Source organism: Neophocaena asiaeorientalis, unplaced genomic scaffold, assembly GCF_003031525.2.
Source record: "Neophocaena asiaeorientalis asiaeorientalis breed wild unplaced genomic scaffold, Neophocaena_asiaeorientalis_V1.1 scaffold5, whole genome shotgun sequence".
Lineage (NCBI taxonomy): Eukaryota > Metazoa > Chordata > Mammalia > Artiodactyla > Phocoenidae > Neophocaena > Neophocaena asiaeorientalis.
In genome coordinates, this window is record NW_020174698.1 from 7,019,868 (window position 1) to 7,047,476 (window position 27,609).

Here is a 27,609-nt window from a genome sequence, read left to right on the forward strand (position 1 = left end):
AGCACTGTCCAGTAGAACTTTCTGTGATGATGGAAATATTCTTTTCTGCACTGTCCAAATCAGTAATTAGTAGCCATATATGGCTGCTGGCACTTGAAAAGTAGCTTGTGCCAATGAGAAACTGAATTTTTATTGTTATTTATTTATTTATTTATTTGGCGGCACCGTGTGGCATGCAGGGTCTTAGTTCCCTGACCTGGGATCAAACCCGTGCTCCCTGCATTGGGAGTATGGAGTCTTAACCACTGGACCACCAGGGAAGTTCCATTTTTTAAAAAAATTTCTTTAATTTAAATTTAAATAGCCACTGTGGCTAGTGGTTACCATAGTGAATAATGCAGGTCAACAACAATAGAAAAAGTAACACTTTTTTTTAATGTTAATAAGCAACTCTAAAAACTGTCCACTCAACACCAAGATATTATATTTATTTGGATAATGATTAATTCTCTCCTCACTGTCCCATGATGGCAGGATTCCTTTTTTGTCTTAATAAGAAACACATGACATGATGACAAACAGGTAGGAAAGCAAATCAGACCCTGGGAGTGCGTATCAGGTGATTTATGTCATGCTGGGAATTTGTTCTATTTGTTTCTCTCTCTCTGGGACTGTTTTATTTTCTTTGATCATTTCCACTTGTTCCCAAGGTCTTCCCCTTCTGTTCAATTAGCTGGTTATTACAAAACACATGCCAACTGGAGAGTGAGAATCTTGCTTATATTCTTCTTGTATAAAGTAAAGGAAATGGGTGGACTTCATTCTCAGTGTTCATTTGCTTCCATGTTCGCTTAGAGGAAGACTGATTTATCACAAGTTTCTCAGAGGTCTTATCAATAAAATAAATCACTCCTACAAGTTATACACTTCATTGTTTCAGGGAAATACAAAGAATCATTTCAAAACACAATGATTTAGCAAGCTCGACATTATGAAAATCACAGGGTATAAGTAATCACATATGGTGATCAGATTCCTAATGAAAACCACAGGCCACTGTTTCCTCTGTTTGCCTCAGAGACAAAATTACAAAGCTACACAATGTCATTCCAGAGTTTTATTAGCATATATTTTCACTGAAAGCCAGCCTCTGCTTTTCAGCCATCTCAGCAAACAGCACTTGATTGGTCTTATAACTGTATCATGATTAAACAACTTGGATTGTTTTTTTCACACTTTCATTTCTATATAGTCTGGTTTCTTGTATTAAAAGTCTAGCCTTTGCTTTAAAAATTTCTTAGATCAGCTCAGCTTCATTATGTCCTTTTGGGAAATTTGGCACCATTAGGTTTTGAAATACCAAAACACTCAGCTGTAGCTCTAGCCAGAGTTTGATCAGCCACTTACGGAGGCCTGCTGCTTACAACCTCCACGCTAAAACCTCCTGCCTACAAATAGGAACTGAAATGCTCCTGAGAAGCTAGAATGACTGTCCACAAGCTTCCTTGTCATTAATGCAAACACTTGTTTTACATATAGTATTTCCAGAGAAATACTGACTCCATAGCTAAATTCTAAATAAACATGGCAAGAAAGCAGCAGCTTTGTCAAGAGGTGCAAGGGCCATGTTAACGCTTGCATATTTGCAGGCTTGCAAAAAGCAACCAGGCAGTAGTACGCATTTGGGAGCACAGGTTGATTGTTCAGCAGACAGTACGGTACCTGGGAGACCAGAGTCTGAGGTTCAACCCAAGAGACCAGTTTGTTCCCCGGAGCTAGATTTCGCCCATAAACCTGGCCAGCTGCCCTTAGCGTGTGCTGCTGCATGTGTGCACCTGGCGGCGCTGTGCGTGGGCGGTTGAACAAATAAGCAGAGCCACTTTGTCATCACGGCTGGTGAACAAGTCAAATTGCAGTGATGGCGGGGAAGCAGCAGCATTTTTTTTTTTTTTTTTTTTTTGCAGCAGCATTTTTATAAGCAAAGGGCAGCGTGAGAACTATCTCAGAATGCACTACTTGTTCATGAAATGTACTGTGAATAAAGCTGCATAGGTGTCACTCTGCTTCTGCATCACTGCTTTATCTAAGAAGCCACATTTACCCAACCCATGCACTTGAAGAAGGCATGCATAAATTTAAATTTTACCTTGCTTTCATACTAGGTCAAAGGGAAGAGAAAAAAAATGATTTACTTATAATTGCATTTTCATTTAGTAAAATAATAAACCTTAATCATCAATCGTTTAAAAAAGAAAGCATTTCATAGAGATCTACAAAGGAAAGGAATATAAAACACCAACAGAAAAGAAAACAGACATATACCCTTGACTACAGTGAAAAAAGAGTCCAACGGTGACCATCTCCCACACTATTCTCTTGGAAAATTTTAATTTTGGAATTGAATTTAAAGCACTCATATTTATCATTCTTACAAATGGGAAAATGCCCAAGTGTTGCTATGCTGTAGTGTTCATGAGTAGCCTGTAAGGAGAGCTTATTGCCTCTTTGAACTTAATTTGAACTTAATATACATAAAAATAATTCATGTTCATCACATCTTTTGTACTTTATCATATTAAGATCCTGTTTGTAGGCAAAATTACAGCTAACTATGAATGCATGGCTCCTTGACTAGTCACAAATATATGTCTAAAGGCTGTTTTGAAATAATGTGCCATGCCATAGAAATATTATAATTATGAAATGCTGTACTGTGAGAGTAAAAATATCTTGGCAGTAAAGACTCATCAGGTATGTAGTCTGCAAACTAATACATAAACCCATCTCAATGAAGTTAACATATACACTTTTGTAGATAATTCCTAAAAATCGCTTTATGGTAATTAAAGCTACATTATCACAAGGATAAATGAAGCCACCTTTGGATAGCCTTATTCTGGGTACATTTAATTCACTCCTAGAGAATTTAGTTAGTGATCTTGCAAAGTAAATCTTAGCCTTGAACAATTTGCTGGATCCCTAGTATTTAAATAGTACCTGAAACATAGTATTGATAGATGCTCATCAAACACCTGTTGAATGGATAAATGGACTTTGGAGTAATAACTATGCCACTATTCAAATACATTTAATCTGCAGTGATTTTTCTGACCAGACACTTTAAATCTGTAATCCTAATACAAATGCAAGATCACGTAGATGAATGCAGAGCCAGTTTATCTGCACCATTAAAGCTTATCAACTTATACCCCGATAGACTGGTAACTGGACAGGTACCTGGCTTACGATTTAGATACAGAGAGGAGCAAACCTCTGTCTGAATACTCACTATCATAAAATGAGACTGAATTTCCACTGCTCATTTGAGAAATATGATAATAATTGACCACCGTACTTTTCAGTTATTCTGAGACCCTTCCTATCGTAATGTGTCTTTTTAGAGTAGAAACACCTAGACAGGACTTTTGCAACCATCAAAAGGTAACAAACTAAACAAAACAAAAATTAAAAACATGGTGGTCTGTATTTATAGTAAACTCTTACGGGTTAGCCACATCAATTCATCCCATTCTAATTAGATTTAATTAACATTTATTGAGCACCAAATACTCTATAACTTGTATTTCTTATAGGTTGTTTTATAACAAGAAGGAAACTAATTAAATACCACATGAAATATTTTCTGACACTTTTTAGTTACTTCTATTAATTTTTTGAACTAGTTAAACTACGAGCTAAATATATCTCCCTATCTGCTCTCTAAAAAACATACGTGAAAGTTTAAAAAATGTTGACATGGGCACGAGAATAACTAATACCACTTTAGCATCAGGCATATGGAAAAGTTCCAAAACTATTATCATTGCTTGTGCTTAGCCATAAAATAGGTTATACTCACAGTGTCCTGGAACACTGACTAATTTTCAGACCACTAAGCAATGTCAGTGCACCATTATCTCCAGTGAATGTGCAAGGAGAAAGGCAATTACATTCAACTCCAGTTTCTACCTTTAATAACTTTTATAATTCTTTTCATCCGGTGACTGTAAGGGAAACAGTAATTCCCGTCCATCTCTTCAACAAAGATATCAAATTAATCTTTAGTTTTTAAATCCTGGTGGTGTTATTGTAACATGCAACATGAATTTTTAGATTAGGCCTTTCTGCAACTAAAGGTTATGACATTCCTGTTGTAATTAAACTTCAGAACTCTAGTGAGCATAGAGGCCATTTAATTAAAACTTAATCCTTAGCTCTAAATATACACCAAATTACCTCAAATTTCTCAGTGTTGGCAGACCACCAAAATATATTTTGTCATCTGCTTTCAAGTCAAGACCGAAGTTGTTTCCAGGAGATGAAGTTGCTATGTTCTCCTCCTGGTTAGTATCTATATCCACAATTGATATGTTGGCTGCAAAGGAAAGAGGAAGTTTCACTTTTTATTTGCACAATACCAACCACATCTATATCATCACTGTTCCTTCAAGATAAATTTACTTTAATTCTCAAATTAACATTGACTTTCTCAAGCACATATACTATATACAGCTATTTAATAATTGCAGAAACGACAATAACATCAATAAATACGTTGTTAAAGGATCCACAAAGAAAGCACGAAAATAACAGCCTGAACACCAGTGAAGGTAAACTAATCAAGTTAAAAGAAAGAAGTGTAGATGGACAGCAGAGAACCAGTTGACATAGTTTTCCATAATATAGATAGGTAGTTAGAAAATAGGGTAATATAATTAACTAATGCTAAGATCAATATCTAATTAGAAATTAGATTATTAATTAGAACTATATAGACTTTGTGGTTCCTTCTGTAAATTTCAGTATCCACAGAAGTCCTGGGGTTTAAGCTCATCCACAGAGTGATGTTGATAAGATGGCTGTGCATGGAAGTGGAGAGATGGGAATGTTTGTTTTGCAAGATGATGGGATCCACACCCATTGTAAGTTACATTATAGTTAGGGGATGCTGCCTGTTTTGAGAGAGGTACAGTCTTCATGCCTTATTGCTTTTCTCTCAGGTCTCTAAAGGTTCTTCCAGTATGATGACGATAAGAATTCAGAAATAGAAAGGAAAAAGGGAAAAAGAGAGGCTCTTCTCTGTTTAAACTGCTTTGTTCAGAGAGCAGATGGGAACACTTTTATCTCATTGATTTTACCCTCTTCATTCTTAAGAGTCAAGCTAGGCTCCTCCTGAATTATGTGCTTTCTCACCATAATATTTGCCCAGGCCCAGCCTTTAACTGCTAAATATATTTTGGATCCTTGATGCATATTGAGGCATTGGTTCATGAACATGACAAATTTGGCCTCTAAATCTTTGCCTGATATAAGATCTGGATTAGCAAGGGTCTAAAGATGGCCACTTGAACCAATGGATTATAAGGGCATTTTTAAATGTTTATTCTTTGGAACACTAGTTTCTTGGATGTTCCCGGGTCAAATAAATATGACAATCACTGGGTTAAGCAAAATTAAACATATGTCTTAATTTTATAGCTGCCCATATCTTTCAACATGCTAATATGTAATGTGATGCTCCAAAAGAGGGACACAGAGCATGAAGTAGTTCCCAAATTTGCTTGACCCTGGAACATTATTATTTTCTCTCAACTCATCATCTTTTAGAAGAGTGTTCTTTGAAAAATAAAAGAACTATCAAACCTGAAAATTCCATTGTAATCTGTAGTCCTTCCACTTCAAAAGAAGTATTTTCAATAAAACCAAACATAATTGCCTTATAAAAAATGTCCAAAATAAAATACCTAAACCTATTAACACCTCAAACCCTCAAAGCAGAATTTTGTAAAAATAAACAAACAAAAAATACCTCAAAAATAAGTTCCCAATTAAAAAAATATTCAGCAAGTTAAGATGTAAAAAATTAATTACTTTCTAGCACATATTAATATCATACACACATATCTTTTTGACCAGACTGGTGGCTGAAATAAAAAACTTTTTCATACATATTCTTTCTTATCTAGATCAGCAAAGAAGTTTTCATATAGGGCTGTTGACTGGAACATGAAAATAGCCTTTTTTTCTACAGACCTGGTATGTATTTTAATGGTGTCTGTGAAAATGAGATTCTCTCTCTATCACAGGCAAGCCAGAGACTGGAGGTAGCTTTCCTTCTTATCCCTGAGTGAATATATGCATTTTTAGAAATCATTCTAAGAAAAACTGATTAAAAAGCAGAAACACAATTGAACTGAAACTCACTGGCCCAAGTGTTAGCTTTGATAGAGAGACAGAGGATGGCATTTTTACTGATTTAAAGGAAGCACTCTACCCTATCCTTTATGAGTGATAGCAATGAAGTGGGTTCTGCTATGGAATGCTAATACTTGCTTTTATTTCTTGCCCTATTTCTTTCCCTTATAGAATAGCCATTAACATAAAATTTTAGAGCTGATGAGTTCAGACATCATTTATGGGTAAGCAGGGAAATAAGGGTTTTATTAAATACTAGATGCAGAGTAGGGGCTTGACAAGTATTTTATAATCAATGCTATAAAGAAATTGTTTTTACTTTGGTAATTCTTTTCTTCTCTCTCTTAGTCCACTGAAAATCTAAATGATCAATCTTGCATCCATATCAATGCACTTGAGGGGATAGGAAGCGCTTCTATTAGTGACTGTGGTTCCACTAACTGTCTCTCAGGGAAGGTGGGGAATCCCTCCTGAAGGAGTGTATTTGAATTTCAAGGGACAGTGGCTTTTACAAACTAGCTGAGAATAAAGCAACTAATCTGGTATCTGAAAAGGAGCAATGGCCTTACTTGAGTTCCTATCCCACTATTCCATGGATTCTGATCTTGCTAAAATCCACAGTGCCCTCCCTACAACGAAACCCAGTGGGGTCCTTTGATCCTTATCTTAATCCATATCTATGCAGTATGTGAGGTTAAAATTTCCATCCTTCTAGAATTTTCCTCTTTGACTTCCATAATGCCAACTTCTCCAAGCTTCTCTTGCCTTTTCAACGTCATTCTCAGTCTCCTTCCCCAGGACCTATTTCTTTGAACACTTCTGAAACGCTGATGTTCCCTAATGTGCTTTCATTTGGCCACTTGTCAGGTTTCAGCTCTTGGGGTAGCTCAAGTTTATATTTACTTACCATATGTTGACAACTCAGAAATATATATGCCTGGACCTGATTTTTGCCTAAAAATCCACATTCAACAGGTGAGTCACTATATACATCCCCAGTTGATATTCCAAATTAAAATGGTTCTCTTTTTCCTCCCAGATCTGTATTATTTATTTTATTTGGTGGCACTAAGACTCCCACCCAACCTCCTAAATTAGAGTCATCCTTTCTCCTCACCATTCCACATCTTACCAATCAACAGCCCTACTAATTTCATCTCCTAAATAACTCTAATAGCTGTCCCTCTTAAAATTTTTTAAATTTATTTTTTCTAATCTTCAATTTTTATTTTATTTTTGGCCATGCTGCACGGCTTGAAAGATCTCAATTCCCCGACCAGGGATCGAACCCAGCCACGGCAGTGAAAGCCTGGAATCCTAACCACTAGGTCACCAGGGAACTCCCTCTGTCCTTTTTTTAAAAAAAACACTTTTATCGAAGTAAAATTGACATAGTATAATTTGCCCATATTTAAAATGTACAATTTGACAAGTTTTGAGATCTCTATACATCCATGAAATGATCACAGTCAAGAAATGAATATATCCATCACCCCAAAAGTTTCCTTTTGTCATCCTTTTTTCCAGTCCCTCCCTACAAAACCCAGTCAACAAATATCCTCTATCGGCTTTCTGTGACCATATGTTAGTTTGTGTTTTCTACATAATTTCACATAAATGTACTTGTTTGTCTGCCTTCTTTTACTCAGAAAAATTATTTTGTTATTAATCCATTTTGTGTGCAAATTAATAGTTCATTTTTTTTAACCACTAAATACTATTCCATTGTGTGCATGTACAACAATTTGTATATCCATTCACCTGCTGATGGATATTTACTTTTTGTTTTTTTGAGTATCACAAATAAAGGTGTTATGAACCTTCTGGTACAAGTCTCTGTATGGATATATGCTTTCACATATCTTAGGTGAATACTTAGGAGTGGAATGGTTGTTTCATATGACAGGTCTATATTAAACTTCTGAAGAAAGTGCCAACCTGTTTTCCAATGTGGCTGTTCCAATTTACATCCTCGTCAGCAGTGTATAAGAATTCCACTTACTTGACATCCTTGCCAGGCCTGGGTATGTCCAGTCTTTTTAATTTTAGACATTCTAGTAACCGTATAGTGGTATCACATGTGGATTCATTTTGCAATTCCTTACTGTCAAGTCCCACTGCAACTCTTATTTCAAGCCATCATTCATCTGTCTGAACTACTATTGTACCTAATTGGTCACTCTGCTTCCAGTTTAATCTGAAAATTTCCATTTCTCCTTTCTCTGATTATTTCCTTATAGCTCCCTTTGTGGGCTCTTCCTTTACTATACTGCTTCAATATTGCTGTTTGCTCAAGGGCTTTGGATCACCTTATTCTAGATATGACTGTTTTGTTTTTCTCATCTCTATTAAGGTACAATGATTTAGAACATGAGGATGCTTTGTAGCTATCCATCTCTGCCCCACAACTCTGCCAATCCTCAGATACGCATAACTAATTGCCTGACAATTACACAGCTTCCCTAGGTTGCTAAGGATACTAAGAGTACCTTTAATACAGCACATCCAAAATAGAACTCAGCATCTTTTCTAAAAAACTATGCTGCATTTTTCCTGTATCCAATAGCTTGGTAAATGGCACTGACACATTCTTTGTTATTTTAAGAAAAAAGAAAAGGAATCATTTTTGATCTCCTTTTTAAAAAAATCTTACTCTCTGCATTGAGTATATCATAAAGCTCCTCAATTTTAAAATGCTTAATATCTTTCAACTCCATTCTTTCCTATCCATTCTCATGGTTCCCTTCTCCTTGCTCCTCCCCTCGTTTTCCTGCAGACTGCAGGAGCATCTGAAATTGTCACCATCTACCCTCCACGTTGCTGCTAAAGAAACTTTACTAAAACACAAATCTGATGGTGTCACATTCTTGATTAAAACTCTTAGTAGTTCCCTACTGATTTCAGGAAGAGTTGAAACTCATTAGTTTAGCTCATAAGGCCCTTTATAAACGGACTCTGTATTCTCTCCAGCCTCATCTGATAATTTTCTGCCAACATTCATCCTGTTAGCCTATGGATTGACTTGTAGTTCCTAAAGCATTTCCCAAAGTGTGTTCAGCCAAATGCTACTATGGCATGGAAGGATTCTGGTGATCAAAGAAGTTTGGGAAGTGTTGGATCAAACAAAGTTAAACATTCTTCTTAACTACTGTTCAGAGCCTCTAACACGCAAATGTAACTTACTCGGGAACAATGTATACAGACAACAGTATTCCAATTTATTTTATGAGGGCAAAACCAGTTTTTGTCCAAACTGAGGAGTTTCTCCAGGGTTTCCTGTTCCAAGGAAAAGCAGTTGGAACAAGATGTATGATGATGTATTATGCTCACTGAGCCCTTGAGGCTTTCATACAATGTTCACCTCTCTGAATTGTCCAAAGGTGCTTTTCACCCAGAGTACTCCTCAGCCCCTGCTCATGCCTCAGGGCACTCCCTTGGGGGCTGACCTCTGGGTTTGACTTTGACGTTTCTCTCTTCTGAGATTCCTAGCCTGCTATGCAGATCTCTACATGGCAATTAGATTTCTACTCTCTAACTGTTGACTGACTTGTCCATCTCCCCCATTAGACTGCAAGTTCCATAAAGACAAGGGCTTATAGACTTCACTTAGTTCTTGCAGAGTATTTACTTGGTTCTTGGCAGATATTTGTTAAGTGCAGGAATGAAAGATGGTGCAAAGTTATACCTAAATTTTCATGAAATGTCACACTGGCATGTTCAAAATGAATTAAGTCTAATTATATAAACAGAAGAATCTAAGTTTCATTTGCAGATATTGGTAATGCCATAGTACATAGAAATAGTGGAATTATACTAAGATAAAAATAGCAGTCCGCAAAGACCTAATAGGCTTGGATTTCTGTCTTGGTTGTGAGATCTTATGTATATATGTCTGGGACCACATATAAGTTGGAGTCTACACTTTCCTTTCTGTAAACCAGAACAAAATACCTGCTCCATGAGCAAATGAAATAATGTTTGTGAAAGTGTTTTGAAAATGTCCTGGAATCATAAAAATGTTACATTATTATTAATTACATTATTAACTTGCACACATACAAATTCTTGGCATTTTCAAAAAATAAAGAACTGGTAGCTGTGCTCTATCACCTCTACAAATTCTACCTGTGGGCCACTCTAAAGGAAACATCTTGGCAAAACGGGAAGAAAAGGAAAGCACACAAGATTTTCAAATCTACTACAGGATATAATTTTACAAGTTGTAAGACAGTTTTATGCTTTCAAATTAAGCTCTCAGTTTCAAAAGAAAATGACAGAGAACCATTTGGCTCTTCAATCAGTCATGTCTAACCCAAACCACCTATAAGCTAAGCCAAAGAAATGACTGTATCAATTTTTCACAGAATTTGTGAGTACCTAAAATAACAGACAGGGTCTTCCTCGTGATTAGGTACGTGGGAGCTTTGGATAGCATGATTAAGGCTCTGAGTGCATTATTACTATAGAAACTCACCTTGTTTTTGAGTTCTTGACAAGGTGAATGATTTCCATTTCCCATCATTATGGTTTTGATTGCTGACAACGGAAGCCATTCCTGAACCCAGATCATAGCTGACTTTTATGTGCCCATCAGTGAGCTCTACACTCATGAAATCTTTCTATTAATAGAGTATAAACACACCAGTGATTAGATACACAGAGAAATATATGAGTATTCATTTTCTTTGTGGAGTTTATAATAGGGCTTTATGGCTAAATTACTGACTGTGTTGATCTGTAATTGAAATCCATTTTTGGATACAGAATTGGTGTTACTATTTTGTGAATGTTTGTGGGTGTGATATTATGGTGCAAATGGTCACAACGAAATTACTAGGATGTGTCCTTTCATGACAGGAGTAAAATTGGGTTCCTTTGAAAACATATTAAGCAAACTAAAGAGTACATTTCCTGAAAGAATTTACTAAGAAATATTGACCTGGAAAAAATAATGAGGCTATTTAGAACCACCTTTTGACTTAGGTCTCTAGAAGAAGACTAAGGAATAGTTTTTCTGCTGCATGTTTCCATACCGGGGGAATCTTTACTGGGTGCTTCTCTTAAAGGATTATATGGGAGCTATACTGAAAATAAATAAAAATTAAATTGTATCTGTAATTAAAGTTACTGATGGAAATATATAAACACTATGCACCACTCTTGGGTATTACCCAGCCATCCCAGACTCCTTTGAACGATAACTGATAATTCAACAAAACTGATAACTGCATTGGAACCTTACAGAAAAGAAGCAAACATATTTTCAGTCATGAAAGATCAGCTGTGCAAATCTTTACCAGGTCTCGTGTGGCAAGGTACATCAGGAGAGCATTTGAAGAAAATGTCCTGAACTTGAACATGACAGTAGAGATGTTGGGGTACCAACGAATGGGGCGGCTGACTAATGCATAGCCTTCTCCATCAAACTGAATAGTCCCCTCACTATCTTCTACCTGCGGACTGAAGAGAGACATTTCACATGAATCAGACGATGTCTACTTGGTCCATCAGTATTCAATACATCACACTGTCTTCTGAGACTGGACTGTAGGCTGTTGTAGGGCAGGAACCATCCCAGATATGTCCTCCATCCTTCCCCTTCTCTCCAGCTCTACTGCCACCATTAGACCAAGTAACCACCATCTCTCACCTGACTTCATTAGGTGTTCAATAACTAGGTCATTGATGTTTTAACTACTTTTGCTGAAGTGCTTGGTGGCTAGTTATATTAGTGTTTAAGTGTATTTTAGTGGTGTGAACTAGTGGGATTTTGGAATGGGCTGAGAATGCATTATTACATTTCCCAAATACATAACATAATAGGGAGTAGGGGTTGGCTGAAGAGTGAAGGTGGTTGAAAGGTACTAACTTAAATATGTAAGAAAAAAAAAGCCGTACCAGGATATAGGCTTCTATTCTCTGAACTCTTGCTATGCAGTAGGATTTTCTGGGACAGGTTAGATTCAGATAATGAAGGGTTCCTCTAACTATGTGTGTTTATTGATCTGTCTTCTTCACCAGGATGTAAGCTTTATGAAACCAAGTAGAGATTATGGGCCAGGGTCCATGCCAGGCACAAACTCAGCATCTAGTGTGGTACTTGGCTAATAGCAGAATCTGGTAGATATTTGTGGAATGAAAGGGATATTAGTAAAGCAAATTGCCTCACAGAGAATATATGTTCAATCAATATTGGTTGAATAATTAATGAATAACTAAGATAAGTCTTGTAAATATAACATTTAAAAAGATTTTTTTCAAATGAAAAGCTATCATCTATCTATCTTATCTAATTGATGTTAACAGAGTAAGTTTTGATTGTGGAGATATTTTTAAACTTTAAATATCTGCGTATTAGCTTATATTTGAATCTGTGAAATTGGAGTGTTGTACTAACTTGAGAAGAGAGGAGATATGAGAAATATTATAGTAATCTCATAAAATAACAAGAGGTTAGAATAGTATTTGCATGCAATCTTGGCTAATGAGAAAAATAATAGGGTATAAACATTAATGGCCTTGAGGAGGAGGAACTGTTACTCATTTTAGACAAGTTGGCTTTCTCTCTGTTTCTGGAAAAGGAGAAATAAAACTCTGAAGACAAAGGGAAGGGAAGAGTCTTAACTATGCGTTTCACAGTCAGGTTTTTGTAAATTTAAGATATATCTAAATAGGTATAAGATCAGATGATGCCATATATTTTTTTTTTCCTAATGTACCCTTAAAAGATGCTTTTTCAATATTCATGAAACATGTTCACTGAAAGGTTGAGGGACTAAACCAGCCTATTAACAATATAATTTATGTGAATAAATCAGCTGAATAATTTTGGCCTTCCTTCATCATTATAACAAATCCATTAAAATCTAGAGCACCACATTTGAGATAAGAAAATGTAATGTAGCATCTACTAAGGAGAAGTTCCATGAGGTTCTCAAATCCTAGGATTTTGCATTATATACTGCCATGCTACCAGTGACAATAGGGTGCGAGAGTCACCACTGACACTTTCCCGAGTGCTCTGGCCCAGTGCATTGTTACTCACAAATTGAAGAGAAAAAAACACAAAACTTCATATATAATGTCAGGAGAGGCACTGGAATAAAAAAATATATATATCACATTTTATTTTCCTTGTACGGAAACCCTGGGATATTTGTATCCTGGTGTTCTCATGCCCTTAATCTATTAATTTCCTCAACACACAATCGAAAAAATAGCAGAGTAGATGGCAGGTACCCTGGAGTCTGACGTGGAATTTCAGAAGTCACTTTAACACCTCAGGTTTCAGTGTCTCCACTCTGAGACGAAAGGGTTAGATCTACTCCAACCCTATTAGAGCTTCTACTCAAGCAGCAGGCAAATCTTCGAGCAAGAGTTTTGTACAAGAATAGCAAAACATACAGATGAAAATCAGCCTACTTCATTTAATTCATTAGCTAAAACCGGTAAATCTGGCTTCAAATTGTTGACTTTGAGGTGGGGGAAAAATGAATCTTTCCAGGTATAGACTCAATATTTCAACATCTAACATTATGCTAGAGTTTTCCTATTCATTTTCAATACATTTACCAGGAAGAGTGACAATTCTTTTCTAATTAATAAATGCTAAGCTTCTTAACTTGCCTTTTGTTTCTCTTTTGAACCTGGATTTCTGGTCAAGTTAGTAAAGATTAATTATGCTATTTGGAACAGCCATGCTCTTCCATGTAAAGCTTGTTAACCAGAGAACTAGATGAATATTGAAGTTTAGTATATTAATATTTCATCATTGTTTCAGTGTTCAGCTAAATACATTTTACTAGTAGCAATTTTTCCCCTATTTTTTAAGAAAAATAAGATACACTTTTTTTATAGCCCTGACAGATATTCCTTTCTAAAACATTACAAAAATTATATCCTTTCTACTGACTACTGAATAAGTTCAAATTTCTAAAACTCACATTCCAAGATCTTCTACAAAATGTTCCTAGTCTATGTCTTGTAGCCTTGTTCTTTTTCATCTGCCCCATTTTACCATTTCTGCTCTAAAAGTGCAACCATTAATTTTATGTTAAAATGTGTTATATGTTCTCCTGAAAAGAAAACAAACACCAGGAGTTCTAAAATATTTTTCCTAAAATTACCAAGGCTTATGGAAAAATAGGGCTAGGGCAAGCCACTCAAAACTTATGTGCCTTTGTAATCAGAGCACTCACAAAAACAGTAACATTCTTGATCAAAATATTAGTATAATTCAAAAAGGTATATTAGGAATTTTTAAAATAAGGAGTTATTTCAGTAAATGTAGAACTTTAGCCTATTATAATTATATTAATTCATATACTACTTTATATGATGAAGGCCTAAGCTCTTTGCAGAATTGATAATTAGTGATGCTACAGTCTTAACACATAATATGCACTGCTGAAAGGACATTTAAATACTTTAGACGTTTGTTTGATAATAAGCTTTGGAAAATCCTACTTAGAAATTTACCAAAGAAATGTTTACGGAAAAGTTGGTGTTGATTTGTGAGTACCAGAATATTAATGTAGAGCTCATTGTCCTTGTATTGAAAGAATTTTACAGACAACATTCTATATCAGATTTTATTGAAGATTATTAACAAAACCACTTTAAACTATGAATGGATCAGGCTTTCAAACTGTCCTCAATGCCATACTGAAAAGTCCATGATGACAAAAAGAAGTAGAAAGATGAAAGTTAAAACTTTTGGAGAGGGAATATTTTTGGGCTACTTTCTTCTATAAAACTCTAGAGATGTTGAGAAGAAAATGTGAAGTATACTCTGCTACATTAATGGAGAATTTAGGTCCTAACAATGTACATGTTCCCTTTATACTGGAAATAAAAAATATAAACTCCTTAGCACCTAATGATGTTAGAGTTACTATGTATATATATTAAGCTTCCAGGTATTTAATTTAAATTTTATAGCTTTAACTAAGTATAATTAAAATTGTTGTAGGCTCAGATGATCAGTGGGCTTTAAGTTTTTTATGCAGAGAAATCCTCTATTTCTTCTTAATTGTTTTACATCCTCTATTCAGGTTTATATAAGAATATTTATATATGCTTTTTAAATATTTTTGAATTCCAACATTCTAACCTCTATCTTATAATTAGTGATGTTTATTATGAAACTTTCTCCTGGTTTATCTTGACCCCTGCTTCTTAAGCAGAATCTTCAAGTCCCATGGGTTTCCACTTGAAAAGCACATACATGATGCTATGTGTCATCTGAAAAATCCTGTAGGAGATAAAACCTGCAGTATCGTTCTATATTTTGTTGTAAACACAAGAAGAGTGAATCCAGGCTCTGAGAGGCCTGAAGCTTAATCAGTTTAGGGAGACCTTTCCTTAAGTAAAAATAAATGATGACTACAGAATAGCCACAGACACGCAACACCTCCTGAACATGAAGGTAAGCTGGAGTGGAAGGAGATAGTAGTCTTAACTGACTGAGGCTAAAATGTCTTACCTTTGCAAATTTTACAAAAACACATGACCATGTCAAAGTACTAGGATACTTCCCAAGTCCTTGGAAAGTACCTGCACAAGTGGGGGAGGGGACTTAAAGTTTCTTAGCTTCCTGGTAAATCTACCTCTGAACACAATCACTTCAAACTTGTTGTATATCATCTACATGATAATAGAACACTGCACAATAAAATTAAAGCTTTTGTGATCCACAGGCCTGATGGACCTTGGAAGAGTCCTCCTCTCCACTAACCTGACGGTACATCCTTTGCAGTCACCTTCTATTTCTCGGAAATTCCACAACCCTATAGGTTTGCTGTCAAAGTATGCTTCTCCCATACAGCCAGTGAATGTAATCACACGTACGGCATCAGCCTTCTGAAGAGAGAAACATATTTGTTAGAATTTAGAATTTCACAAAAAAATTAAGAGTACCCATGAGAGTTATTATATGAGCAGCAGAATCTGGAGTAGTTATTATCTACTCTTTGTGAAAGTCTTGGTTGTGTACGTATCCATCTTTCAACCATATAATATCCTCATGGATCCTGGTTATTCTGTGCTTTACCAGTTTATCACCATCAGTAAATAAACACTCCAAGCTTCCGACCTTAGGTAAACTGCTTATTCTGAGATTCTATTTTTTTTATTGGTCTGTAACATGAGATTATTAGGAGAATTAACTAAGAGAATTTATTTATGGTACCACATTCAGTGCCTGGCACAGAGAAGGTGTTTAATAAAAGTAAGTGTTCCTATCCACTAAGGAGATTTACGAGAAAGGGTACATACTGACTACATAAAGGCGAAAAAAGCTTGCATATTGATTACCCTATGATACTGCTTTCCCCAATTTTTCATTTCCTTTTACACCCAAGTAGGTTTCTAGGGCAGGAGAATGAAGGGACAGAGTAAATTTATAAGAGAAGGGTCCCTGTTGTTGTTGTTTGCAGGCATACACAGCACAGAGCCCGACATCGAATAGGGGCGCAATAAATATTTGTTGAATGACAACTCTGGTGTCATTCTCACAGGGAAAGGTCTTTTATAAATTTTTATTTTATATTGGAGCATAGTTGATTAACAATGTTGTGTTAGTTTCAGGTGTACGGCAAAGTGATTCAGTTATACATATACATTTATATCTTTTCAAATTTTTTCCCATTTAGGTTATTACAGAATATTGAGCAGCATTCCCTGTGCTATATAGTAGGTCCTTGTTGGTTATCTATTTTAAATATAGCAGTGTGTACATGTCAGTTCTGGGTATTTAGCAGTCAAGAAGGAGGGGAATGATCCGATCCACTCTAGAGAACCTTGCTGTAATTTGAACAACTATTCCTTTTAGCGTCAATATATTACAATTCTACAACTTTAGAAGCACTTTGCCAAGGCGAATCCACATTTATCTGAATAACCTGGAAGGAAAAAGTGAATTGATATGTTTGGATTTTAGAAAAAATAGAAGATAGTCACTGAGTAGTTAAACATTTATAGTTATAATTTTAGGTTAAACTCATCAACACATACATCTTCCTACCGTTATGATCAAGTGGGGCACTGCCATGGAGAAGGAATGTTGTCAGACACTGACAAATACAAGTCAGGAACAGTCCTTGGAATTCTCTGTCATCTGTGGAAGCTTCTCTTAATTTCCCAGAGGTTGATTATCCTACTTGTGAATTGTACTTGCTTTTTGCTTTTCCTTCTTGCATCATAAAAACTATACTTGGGATATTTTCCTGCTCCTTTGAATTTTCACTAGCATGTTGATTTAATTACTTGTTTTCAGTTTTTTGGTTCATATTCTGGTATGGAAGAAGCCTTGAAACTCTAGGCCAAAATGATGAAGATTTTCTGTAGATTTCATTTGCTTGTGTTTTTTTTCCCCCTCAGACTGGCATAAATAAGTTTATGTCTAGTGACATCTGAATAATAAGAAGAATTATTTAAGGTGCAATTTAAGGTGTGACTACCATATCTTAGGCATGTAATCTCGCTATTCATTGAGGTAGTAAAGGGTGGTGATTAACAGTAGAGATTCTTGTGCCTGGTAACGAGTGTTCAAGCCCCAGTTCCACCACTGATGGCTATGTGACCTTCGGTGAATCATTTAACTTCTCTCTTACTTAGGGTCCTTAACTATAAAATGAGGAGGATATTATCTACATTTTTGGGTTGTTATGAAAACTGTTAATTCATGTAAATTACTTAGAACATTACTTAGCAAATAGTAAGGGTTATATAAATGTTATAGAAGTTTATTATTGTATCCTACAATATGCAAGCAAGGTAGATACTTTTATCTCCCTTTCTAGTTAAGGAAACTGAAGCCCAAGAGGTTAAGTGACTTGCCTAAGGTCATATTTTAGTAAGTGATAGAGCAGGGAATTCAACCTGGATTTAATTTCAAAATTCATGTTTTTTTTGTATTACTCGGTGCTATCCCTATATTTATCTTTCTGAGGAGGAAAGAAAGTTGGCAGTATGACTATATATTACGATGTACCATATATATTTATATGCAGCTCTAAGAAATGAGGATGACTTTAGTATGTAGCTGTGGAATCCATTCCAATACTTTAGAGTCACATCTCATACGCAAAGCAAATAAAACAACCTCACTCTATATGAAGGTTGAGTTCTCATAAATTTGGGGTCACCCTGGCTTTTCACATTTTCTGACTAATCTCATCCCAGGATGATTCTGCCAGACCCAGGATTACGCATTGTACTTGGTTGTGCTCTTACATCTCACTCACAGGTCGTTTTCCCACACCTAACTCCATTTAATCAACACGAGCTTCTTTAAAATGCAGGCACTTTGCAATCTGAAATGCATAAGGACCTGTCACAAAGCAATTATGAATATTAAGTGCATTACTCGATAAGAATGAGAAGAGCAACTTGAAAACTTTAAAAATCGGATCATGATCTGAAGGCTTATGGCTCCTGTGATATTTCCCAAGGTATTCATAAATCTTTTAATTAGATGTGAGTTTGAACTTTATAGCACTTTATATCAATAAATCATAAATTGATTCAGAAAATGAGGTATCTTTAGAAAACACTTTGCTCTTGAGGCAACTAAGAAAAAATTGATGCCACAGATGAGGGCAAAACAACAACTGTTTAAGTAAATACACATAGGTTTAAAAAGACTGTGCTTCTAGATTGGATATTCAAGGAAGAAAATTCTTACTCAAAATATATTCATGTTTTCATAAAAACAAATTAAGTAAAAAGCGGTCAAGTTTTTGCAGCGCTTTATCATGTCTTTGCCCAAAGTCATCATGCCAGGAATTGTCTGCAGAGATTAAATAAACAGAATGGGGAAGAACAACACATTACCTTCAATTTCCCAGTCAAGCCACCAACAAACAGCATTGCGTTTGCGTCCACATCTAGAATAGTGTACCCTGGAGGTGACGCTGAATGGTATGTACTGGGCATAATGCTGGCTTTGGGTCCATCCAGAGCTCTCACGGAAATTGTTCCGTTTCTCCCAGTTCTTCCAGGGTACGAGTTGAAATGAAATGAAAGAAAATACAGAAAATGAAGTAGGTATCACATTTCTGGTCACTTCAGATTTAAAAGATATAAAATGTAGAGATTTGTTTTGGAATATTTAAGAGATAGCTGGGTGTTTAGCTTCAAACATTCCAGATTCATTAAGCTGAAAATCAAAACCCAGAATCTGCTCTGTGCTATACGTTTACCATCAGATTCAACCAGGACCACTGAGCAATCTACCCTGATTCTGAATGTGTCCAGTGATAGATAGGAAATGACACAGCAACAATTAGCTGATGGAATTGCTGTTGGTTAAATGGAAAGTCTTTTTCCTCTTGCTTTACAAAACAATATGCTATTTACCTACATGGACTATTTAAACAAGTTTATATTACTTCACTCAGTCTAATTTAATTCAGCAAGTGAACCCCAAATAAGCCACCCTTCTGCATTATAAGCTGCATAATTTCTCCTAAAATCCCTGATTATCTTGGATCCAAATTTGCTGAAGTAGTCTTCCTGGAATCATGCATCATTTATTGTTTGGCACACCACCTTAATGTGTACACTATAATATCCAGGCTACAGAGTTGTGTATACAAATTGTACAGAAGAACTTCACATTTAGATTCAATTAATAGACTTTTGGAAGCTATTATTATTGTATTTCATTTTCTTTTTTTAAGTGATTGGTTCCCATGAGTTATTAAACATGAAAATCTGATCTTTTTCCGGAGACAAGCAGTCATAACAAAACTTTGTCATATTTCTCTCCCTACTGTCTCATTTTGGTAATCTTTTTATCTTTGAGGGTACAGTATTAACTGAAATATGTAGAAACAATAGAATGAATTTATAAATAAGGTTCTTCTTTAAGAGAATACATCTTTTCTAATAGAACTGTACTTTGCAAATATATAAGTATTCTTAAGCCCAATAAAGTACTTAATCCCTCCCCCACCATCACACATGTAAGCATTTTATCTGTTGCTCTCTCCTCTCTCTCCCTCACACACACACACACGCTTCTATTTAAGATCTTAAAAAGGAATTGAAGATATTTCTTTACATTAAGTTTCTTTTAAACTTTTAATTGTGAAAAAATTAAACATATACACACATAGAATGAAACTCTATGTATCTATCACCTAGATTCAACAATCACCAGATCTTCAAGTCTTCTTTACCCATCTCTGATCAACTTCCCTTGGCCTTTAACAAAACCTCTTGACTGTTAGCTGCTTTGTGTTTAGTAAGTAGTTGGGAATTAGAAAAAGAAGAGGAGAAAATGAAGAGGAAGTATTTAGGACAAGAATGGATTCTACAAGTAATCTGTACACTGTTAGAAGTTAATTAAATTAAAGCATCAAGGATAGAATTAATCAATTTCCTATTCCTTCCCACAAGTAGTGTGGACCTGACATATTTTATATTCATGCCAGCATTTAGATACTGCACCCGCCTGTAGCCAAGACTGCTGTGTAGACTAGAAGAGGCACTTTACACCAAAGACAGATACCAACGGCACCTCTTATGTTCTGGATTGTACTGAATAAGGGCAACAGAAAACAACTTAACCTCAAAGTTTCTACAGGACAACCAGATGAGGAGGCCAAAAAGGACTGGTCATTCTGTTCAATACCTTGAAGATCTGTCAATTCCTAACACGTTCTACAAAGGTACCATTCACACACACTTATACATGTATATAATATATAACATTCGTATACATGTGTGTGCGTACCTACATAGCTACCTTCTTGAAACAGAAATAAAATTTTTCTTATAAACTAGGAAACTACTTCAAAATTCTGTCAATGATCTTAATCTCTATTGAGTTAGTTACCTTGATGCCTCAATACGGTACCAATATGAGTCATCAATAGTCAAATCTGGATACTCGACACGTCCAACTCCGGATCCAACATCCCAGAGGAAGCTGACTTTGCCTTTACGCATTTCTATAGCCAGAAAGTCAATCTAGTGCAGAGAAACACAAAAACAATAGATATCAGATATAAGGCACCCTGAGAGAGGAAGCCAGCCGAGTCTTTTCAACAGGTGCCATTTTCAGATATATGAAATAATTAGAAGCCTCACAATAAAGATTCCCAAATAATATGATCTATTATTTCTATGATTAAATAATACTTTATTATTGTATCTTTATAATACAATGTCCATACACATGTTCATAGTGCGGAGGCAAATGTGTTAATTCAACCAATTCTAATTAGGTCTAACATTGAGACAAATGTCTTTTCTTGCACTGATACTTGTGGTAGAGATAAACGCAAATATTTGGGTTCAGAATTCATTGTTTTCACCATGGGCACTGACGTTTTTGAGGGGCCAGGTATGCTTTTTCACCCAAGGTGATCCAAAATTTCTCACCTGATTTCCAAGTATTGATTTATGTGATAAGTGGTCTGTTGAAAAGTCTTATTCATTTTGGAAGGTCTCCATGTGTATAAAGTCAAATGGGTCAAATGAAAGGAATTAGAAGTTTGAGGTAAGCTCTTTTAGATACAGTTTCTGTTATTTCAGTTTGAGTCATTAATTCAACATGAATCAGAAGAGTTTTCATTGGTAAGAAATAGTACACAATTTTCAGTTTCATTTCACATGAAAGTTCATTGTAATTTCTTAGAGAAAAATGTTTAAAAAGCCTCATTCCTATTAATCTTTCTTCTTAAATAGCTGGATCTGAAAATATAATTCAAAAATAAATGCTGGTATACTCACAAATGAAAGCAGATATACCTAAACACTGTAAAAAGTTTTCATTTCATTCGCCTTCTAACTTAATTTGACACTTCAGAACTTGGTGAGGTAAGATTCTGAGGTTTTCGAATCTGAAAGGCTACCTTATTCAATTTTGGGACCATTATATTAGACTCTAATGTCCCACACTACCAGGATTAACCTCTGGACTATACACATACACAGTAGGCCAAAGAAAGGCTGAATGTTAGACTTACAAATTTGGCACTTCCAAGATAAAAAAGGAGGTTGTCTGCGACAGCCGTCTTTACGTTGACAATGATACTATTGTAGCTTCCTTTCTTGATTTCCGGCTTGTATGTTCGAATGCAGTCACCTCCCGAAGACACAGATACTTTGATCTTTAAGAAAAACGAGGTACAAAGAACCAAGACTAAATCTCTCAGAAAGTTTGAAGTAGCTCCCAATCACAAAGCCATCATCATCTCTTCTTTGAAGTTATTTTTCCATCAGCAAATGGTATCATTAAATGCCCATATGTAGACCCCATTATACTCATTAATGAGGGCACAGAAGAGTACCCTTCCACCAGTATTTTGACAATGAGCTGTTCACAGTCTCATGGCTTGTTAGCACGCCACTACTTTTTGAAGCATGCAACTAACAAATTCTTGCCTTCATAACTTACTCCTTTATGAATAGGGGAACATTCTCAAGAGGTGATTTTATATGAAGCTAATGGTATAGATCTTCATTCAGGTTGTTTAATGAAATTTTACAATTCAAATTTCAGTGATTTTGGTATCACTTAAAGTAGGAAACCATTTTTCTTTTAGTTTTTGAGAGGAGATTACCTACCCTGCCATGTTCTTACAGTTGAAAGAGGCCGACTAGATTTTGTTCCAGATGTTCTAATAAGAATAATCATTCTACTCAGAACCTACATTTCAGAATAAATTATACCTTTTTATTAAGTCACCAGGAAAAGGAACAGAAACAATTTCCAGTGGCTATCATTACTAATGTATTTAACAGCTCCTTTTTCTTTTGACTAGTACTTTAAAAATTACTATAAATTGCTAAGATAGAAATTCCTATGTGACTAGAGCTGACACTGTTTGTACCAATTTGTACTTACATTTAGGGAGCCTTTCTTCAATCACAAATAACACTAGTTGATTATTCCATTTAATTTTCTTTGGTCCATATGTACTATCAAAAAGGTACTTTCAGGACAGCAATGTTGTTGTTTGGACTCAGAGAGATTCTGTTACTTTGTTAGTGATAGTGTTCAAAGTAGGAGGCGGAGACACATACAAAACTTCTGTCACTGATTCAAATTCCTAGCTTCAGGCTTCAGGAAGCCTCTTGGCCCTCACTAGGGGTGAATTTCCATTTTCTCATCACTTATAGCACTTTGCACACTTTGGAGAAAGCCAACGGCTATTATTGTTACCTCCATAAAAGGGCTGTGCAAACTCCAAACAAGATAGCCTAGGACACCAAACCCATCTCCATCTTATGGTGAGACAAGGAGGTGTCTTGAAGAGTCTAATGAGAGAGTAGGTGTTAGGCAGTGCCAGCACCCCTCTCCAAGGGTGGTACAGACTACACAGAGGACGTGCTGGATTCAAAAGAGAAAGCTAAGGAGAGATTTTTGGTTCTGACAAATATGTAAATTCATCTATGTTTGAGAACTCCCGGGGATATAGTAGATCTGTTGAATCTCCTGCGGATCCTGTGTAAGTCATATACTTGTACTGTTTCCTCGCCTAATCTGCTATCCAAATTGCATTTCCAAGCAAAGAAAACAGTGTGCTGGAAAGAAACAGGGGCTCACCCTAATGGAGTTCTGTGTGGGGCTGGGGCTGGAATAATCTAGGACGACTGCTGCTTAGACTGCTCTCCCTGTCCTTTCCTTCCCTCTAAGGGTGGGACCCAGACTGCCAACTGAGGAACACAGTACTGGTCACCAGAGAGTTTGCTCTCTGTCCTGGAGAGTTAGTCTTCCTGCCTGTGTGCTTTTCAGTTAAGAAGGTAGCTCTTTGTTCCACAAAGATAAGATAGGATTTCCCTTCTACATAAAATGCTAAGAGTAGATGAATCAAAATGACTTGCAAAAGAACACAGATCAAGTCCAGAAGGCTTGACAACAGATTTTTATCAAGGATTTTTTCCCCCTAGTCTTAATGAATTTTATTAGAAGGAATAATCTCAAAATAGAACTGATAATGGTTAAAATGTCACACTGTACAATTTGTTAGAGATTTTAAAAATGATCAAACTGCCTTAATAAAATTTATTTATTTATTTTTTAACAGGAGAAATAAAAAATGACTTGCAGAGAAACAGAACCGGGAAAGGTATAACTCATTTTTGTTATTTGTGATTAAACTAGCCATCATATGTTATTTTGGTTATTTCTTTTGTTATTACAAATAACTCGTATGTGTTATAAAGAACACAATGTAGTAATACCCCTCGGTTACTGTTTAGAGAAGAAGTGACTGAATATGGGTGGGATGCATGACTTGATCAGGATGTTTCTGCCCTTGCTTGGGTATACCTGGTAAAAATGGTAGGGGATTCCATGACTGGAGTGTTGAAAGCGGGGTTCTCAAAGCGTTGTAGACAGAGCACCAGTACTGAAGCCTAATTCAACTGATGAGACTCCACTGGAGGACTGAAAGTCTGAGTAGCCATTTTAGAACTAAGGGTGTTTAACATCTCTAGGAGTTAAAATTACTCTGCCTTATGGCATACTTTACATATCAAAAATATATGGATCTCTGAACAACATGGCATTGTTACACCCAATACGCCAGGAATTAATCTTGTAAAGTAACCTATTGCTCAACTCTTAACAGATTTTTGTAAAAACCCTCTGGATTTTCTGTTCTCTGGCTTACAGTTTTGAATATATCCTCAGTATGAGATATTCAGGCAGCCCAAACTATCTGTAACCAGTCAATAGCTACTAATCTCTCTGTTTAAATACCTTGTGTTTTGTTTTCCAATTATGTTGTTTTATATACCTTAAGACAAGTAAATCAAAGGACAATATTTATAAATTTCTCTAGAAGAAACCTCTGACATACAATCCTCTCGTAAGAGGGGAGAGATTTCTGAAATACAAACATCCTCTTAAGATATTTGTTGCTATCAATTATTGTTATTTCTTTTTTGTGTGTGAATTTTTGAATTTTATTTTACTTTTTTACACAGCAGGCTCTTATTAGTTATCCATTATATACATATTAGTGTATATATGTCAATCCCAATCTCCCAATTCATCACACCACCACCCCTGCCACTAATTATTGTTATTTCTAATGTGAACCCTTAGTAAGACCTCGAAACAAAAATCACTAAGAAGTAGGTCTCTCTGAGGCATTTCTCATACAACATTATTTACCAATTCGTCATCATGAACTCAAACATTATTGAGGATCTCATTATTATATCTATTGAATTTTCACTGCATTTTTTCATCCAGTTAACTAGGTCATTCATTTAAAAAGAGTATCAGCCACTCAATTTCAGAGTCAACAAACAAGGGGAAATCTACTTTAAAATAAATGTCTTTAATTTCTTGGTCATATTGAATATGTGTTAGGGCCACATCCAGACACTCATGCCAGATTACAAATATATTTCTAAAATCGGGCAAATGTAATCTTCAGTTAGTACAAAACCCATTTGAAAAAAACATTGGCTGCTTACAAATTTATAACATCTTACAGAAAACAAAGAACTTTGTTGTAACTTCCATTTCTAAAGGTAGTTACAAATTTCCTTAAAAGGCACAGACAATGATTGTTTTTTCAAGCATGACTTTTATACCTTTCTTTCATTCTGTATTTTGAGACAGGTTTTATATATTTACATGCCATAATTTTATCTTTCTTTCCAGGGGGGTGGGGGTGGGAAGAGGAAGCATTTATAACTGATGAATATATAGGCATATATTTAGATTTCTTTACAATGAAGAAATAATGAAAATGTACAGATTTCCCTGCTTGGTAACTAAGTCAGAAAATGTGGCTAAGTGTGGGATTCACAACAGAACAGTTACTATTACTGCTTCTTCAAACTTAACATGGCAAAATACAGGAGGGATACATCAATCTCTTTCTTTCTCTTACCACTGCCACTGCTACAGTTGGGTCTCTTATTAAATTTGCTTCCTTCTTTCTAGTTTCTCTCATCTATCCCACAAACTACTTCTGGATTCATATTCAAATATCACCGTTCTGATTATATTGCATTTCATGTTCAAGAACTTTCAGCTTCTCCTCACCAATGAGGTTTATCTCAGGTACAATTGTGGCTAAAAGAAACTGTTTAACTTACCATTCAACTTACCTGAGAAAACCTGGCCTCCGTTGAATTTTCTAGTTTAATGTTCACTCTAACAATAGTCTTGGCGAATTAGACTGTTCTGTCATGAAATGACCCTGAAACCTCCTTTTCTCACTGCCTCGGCTGAAGTCATTCCCTCTCCTCAGAATGTTCTCCTTCCTCACCTTCTCATCCCATGTCCAGCACTATCCCATTTCAGAGCCTGGCTCATCCTTCCCTTCAGGAAATCATTCCGCCCTGACTAGAGGTGATCTTTCCTTTCAGAAACTTAATAGCACTTCTCAGCGCTCATGGAATGTAGCACAATATTCTGTATTATCTTAGAGTTATTTGTGTACATATCTTATTTCTTCTATGGCGTTGTAAACTGTTCGAGTGGAAGAACATGCCCCACAGCATGTAACCTTGTGCATCGGAGATGCTTTTTCTGCACTGGTTAAATCTTAAATAAAAATCCAAACCTTGGAGTAACATCTGATTTCTTTTCACCTTGTGCTTCACATATACAATGCTCACCTGTCATCCTTACTGCCTGCAAGGTTCTCATATTGTAGTTCAATGTATGTCTTCTCAACCCTATCTGCTTCTTTTACTCTGAGTTTATGTACTTCATCTTCACTAATCTTTCTGTCATTTTCTAGGTTTCTCTTCAATTAGTCATGAATTCCTTTTCAAGGTTCACCCTGAACTTATTGTCTTGACCTGGTTTAAAGATATCAGGTATGTATAAGGAGGGAGAAGAATATACTGTCACTTGGGCATCATATTCTTGGCCACTCACTAAAAAAGTAAGTTTATGGATTAAGAAAGGTTATTTCTGGTCATTTTGGCTTCACAGTTGTTTAAAAATAGAACTTTTTAGAACTACCATATGATCCAGCAATTCCACTCCTGGGTATATATCCGAAGAAAATGAAAACATTAATTTGAAAAGATACATGCATCCCAGTGTTCAGAGCAGCATTATTTACAATAGCCAAGATTTGGAAGCAACCTACGTGTAAAGAAGATGTGGTATATATATTCAATGGATTATTACTCAGCCATAAAAACAAATGAAATTCTGCCATTTGCAACAACGTGGATGGACCTAGAGAATATTATGCTTACTGAAATCAGACAGAAAAAGACAAATACTCCATGTTATCACTTATATGTGGAATCTAAAAACTAAAACAAATGAATGCATATCACAGAAACAGACTCACAGATATAAAAAACAAACTAATGGTTACCAGTGGGGAGATGAAAGGGGAAGGGGCAAGATAGGGGTATGGGATTAAGAGATATAAACTACTATGCATAAAATAAATAAGCTACAAGGATATATTATACAGCCCAGGGAAATATAGCCATTATTTGTAATAACTTTAAATGGAGTGTAGTCTATAA

General features: G+C 35.7%; 1 protein-coding gene across 1 annotated transcript in view; it reads right to left on the reverse strand.

Annotated features, from left to right (window-relative positions):
• LAMA2 (laminin subunit alpha 2) overlaps positions 1–27,609 on the reverse strand; it is a 588,138-nt gene that overhangs the window by 37,357 nt on the left and 523,172 nt on the right. The window contains exons 49-56 of the mRNA XM_024759015.1: positions 22,113–22,256; positions 20,978–21,111; positions 18,970–19,129; positions 15,872–15,996; positions 11,433–11,595; positions 10,610–10,754; positions 4,177–4,315; positions 2,087–2,098 (exon numbers count right to left, since the gene is read on the reverse strand). Of these exons, the coding sequence (XP_024614783.1) occupies positions 2,087–2,098; positions 4,177–4,315; positions 10,610–10,754; positions 11,433–11,595; positions 15,872–15,996; positions 18,970–19,129; positions 20,978–21,111; positions 22,113–22,256 (1,022 nt within the window). The remainder of the gene's footprint in view (positions 1–2,086; positions 2,099–4,176; positions 4,316–10,609; positions 10,755–11,432; positions 11,596–15,871; positions 15,997–18,969; positions 19,130–20,977; positions 21,112–22,112; positions 22,257–27,609) is intronic.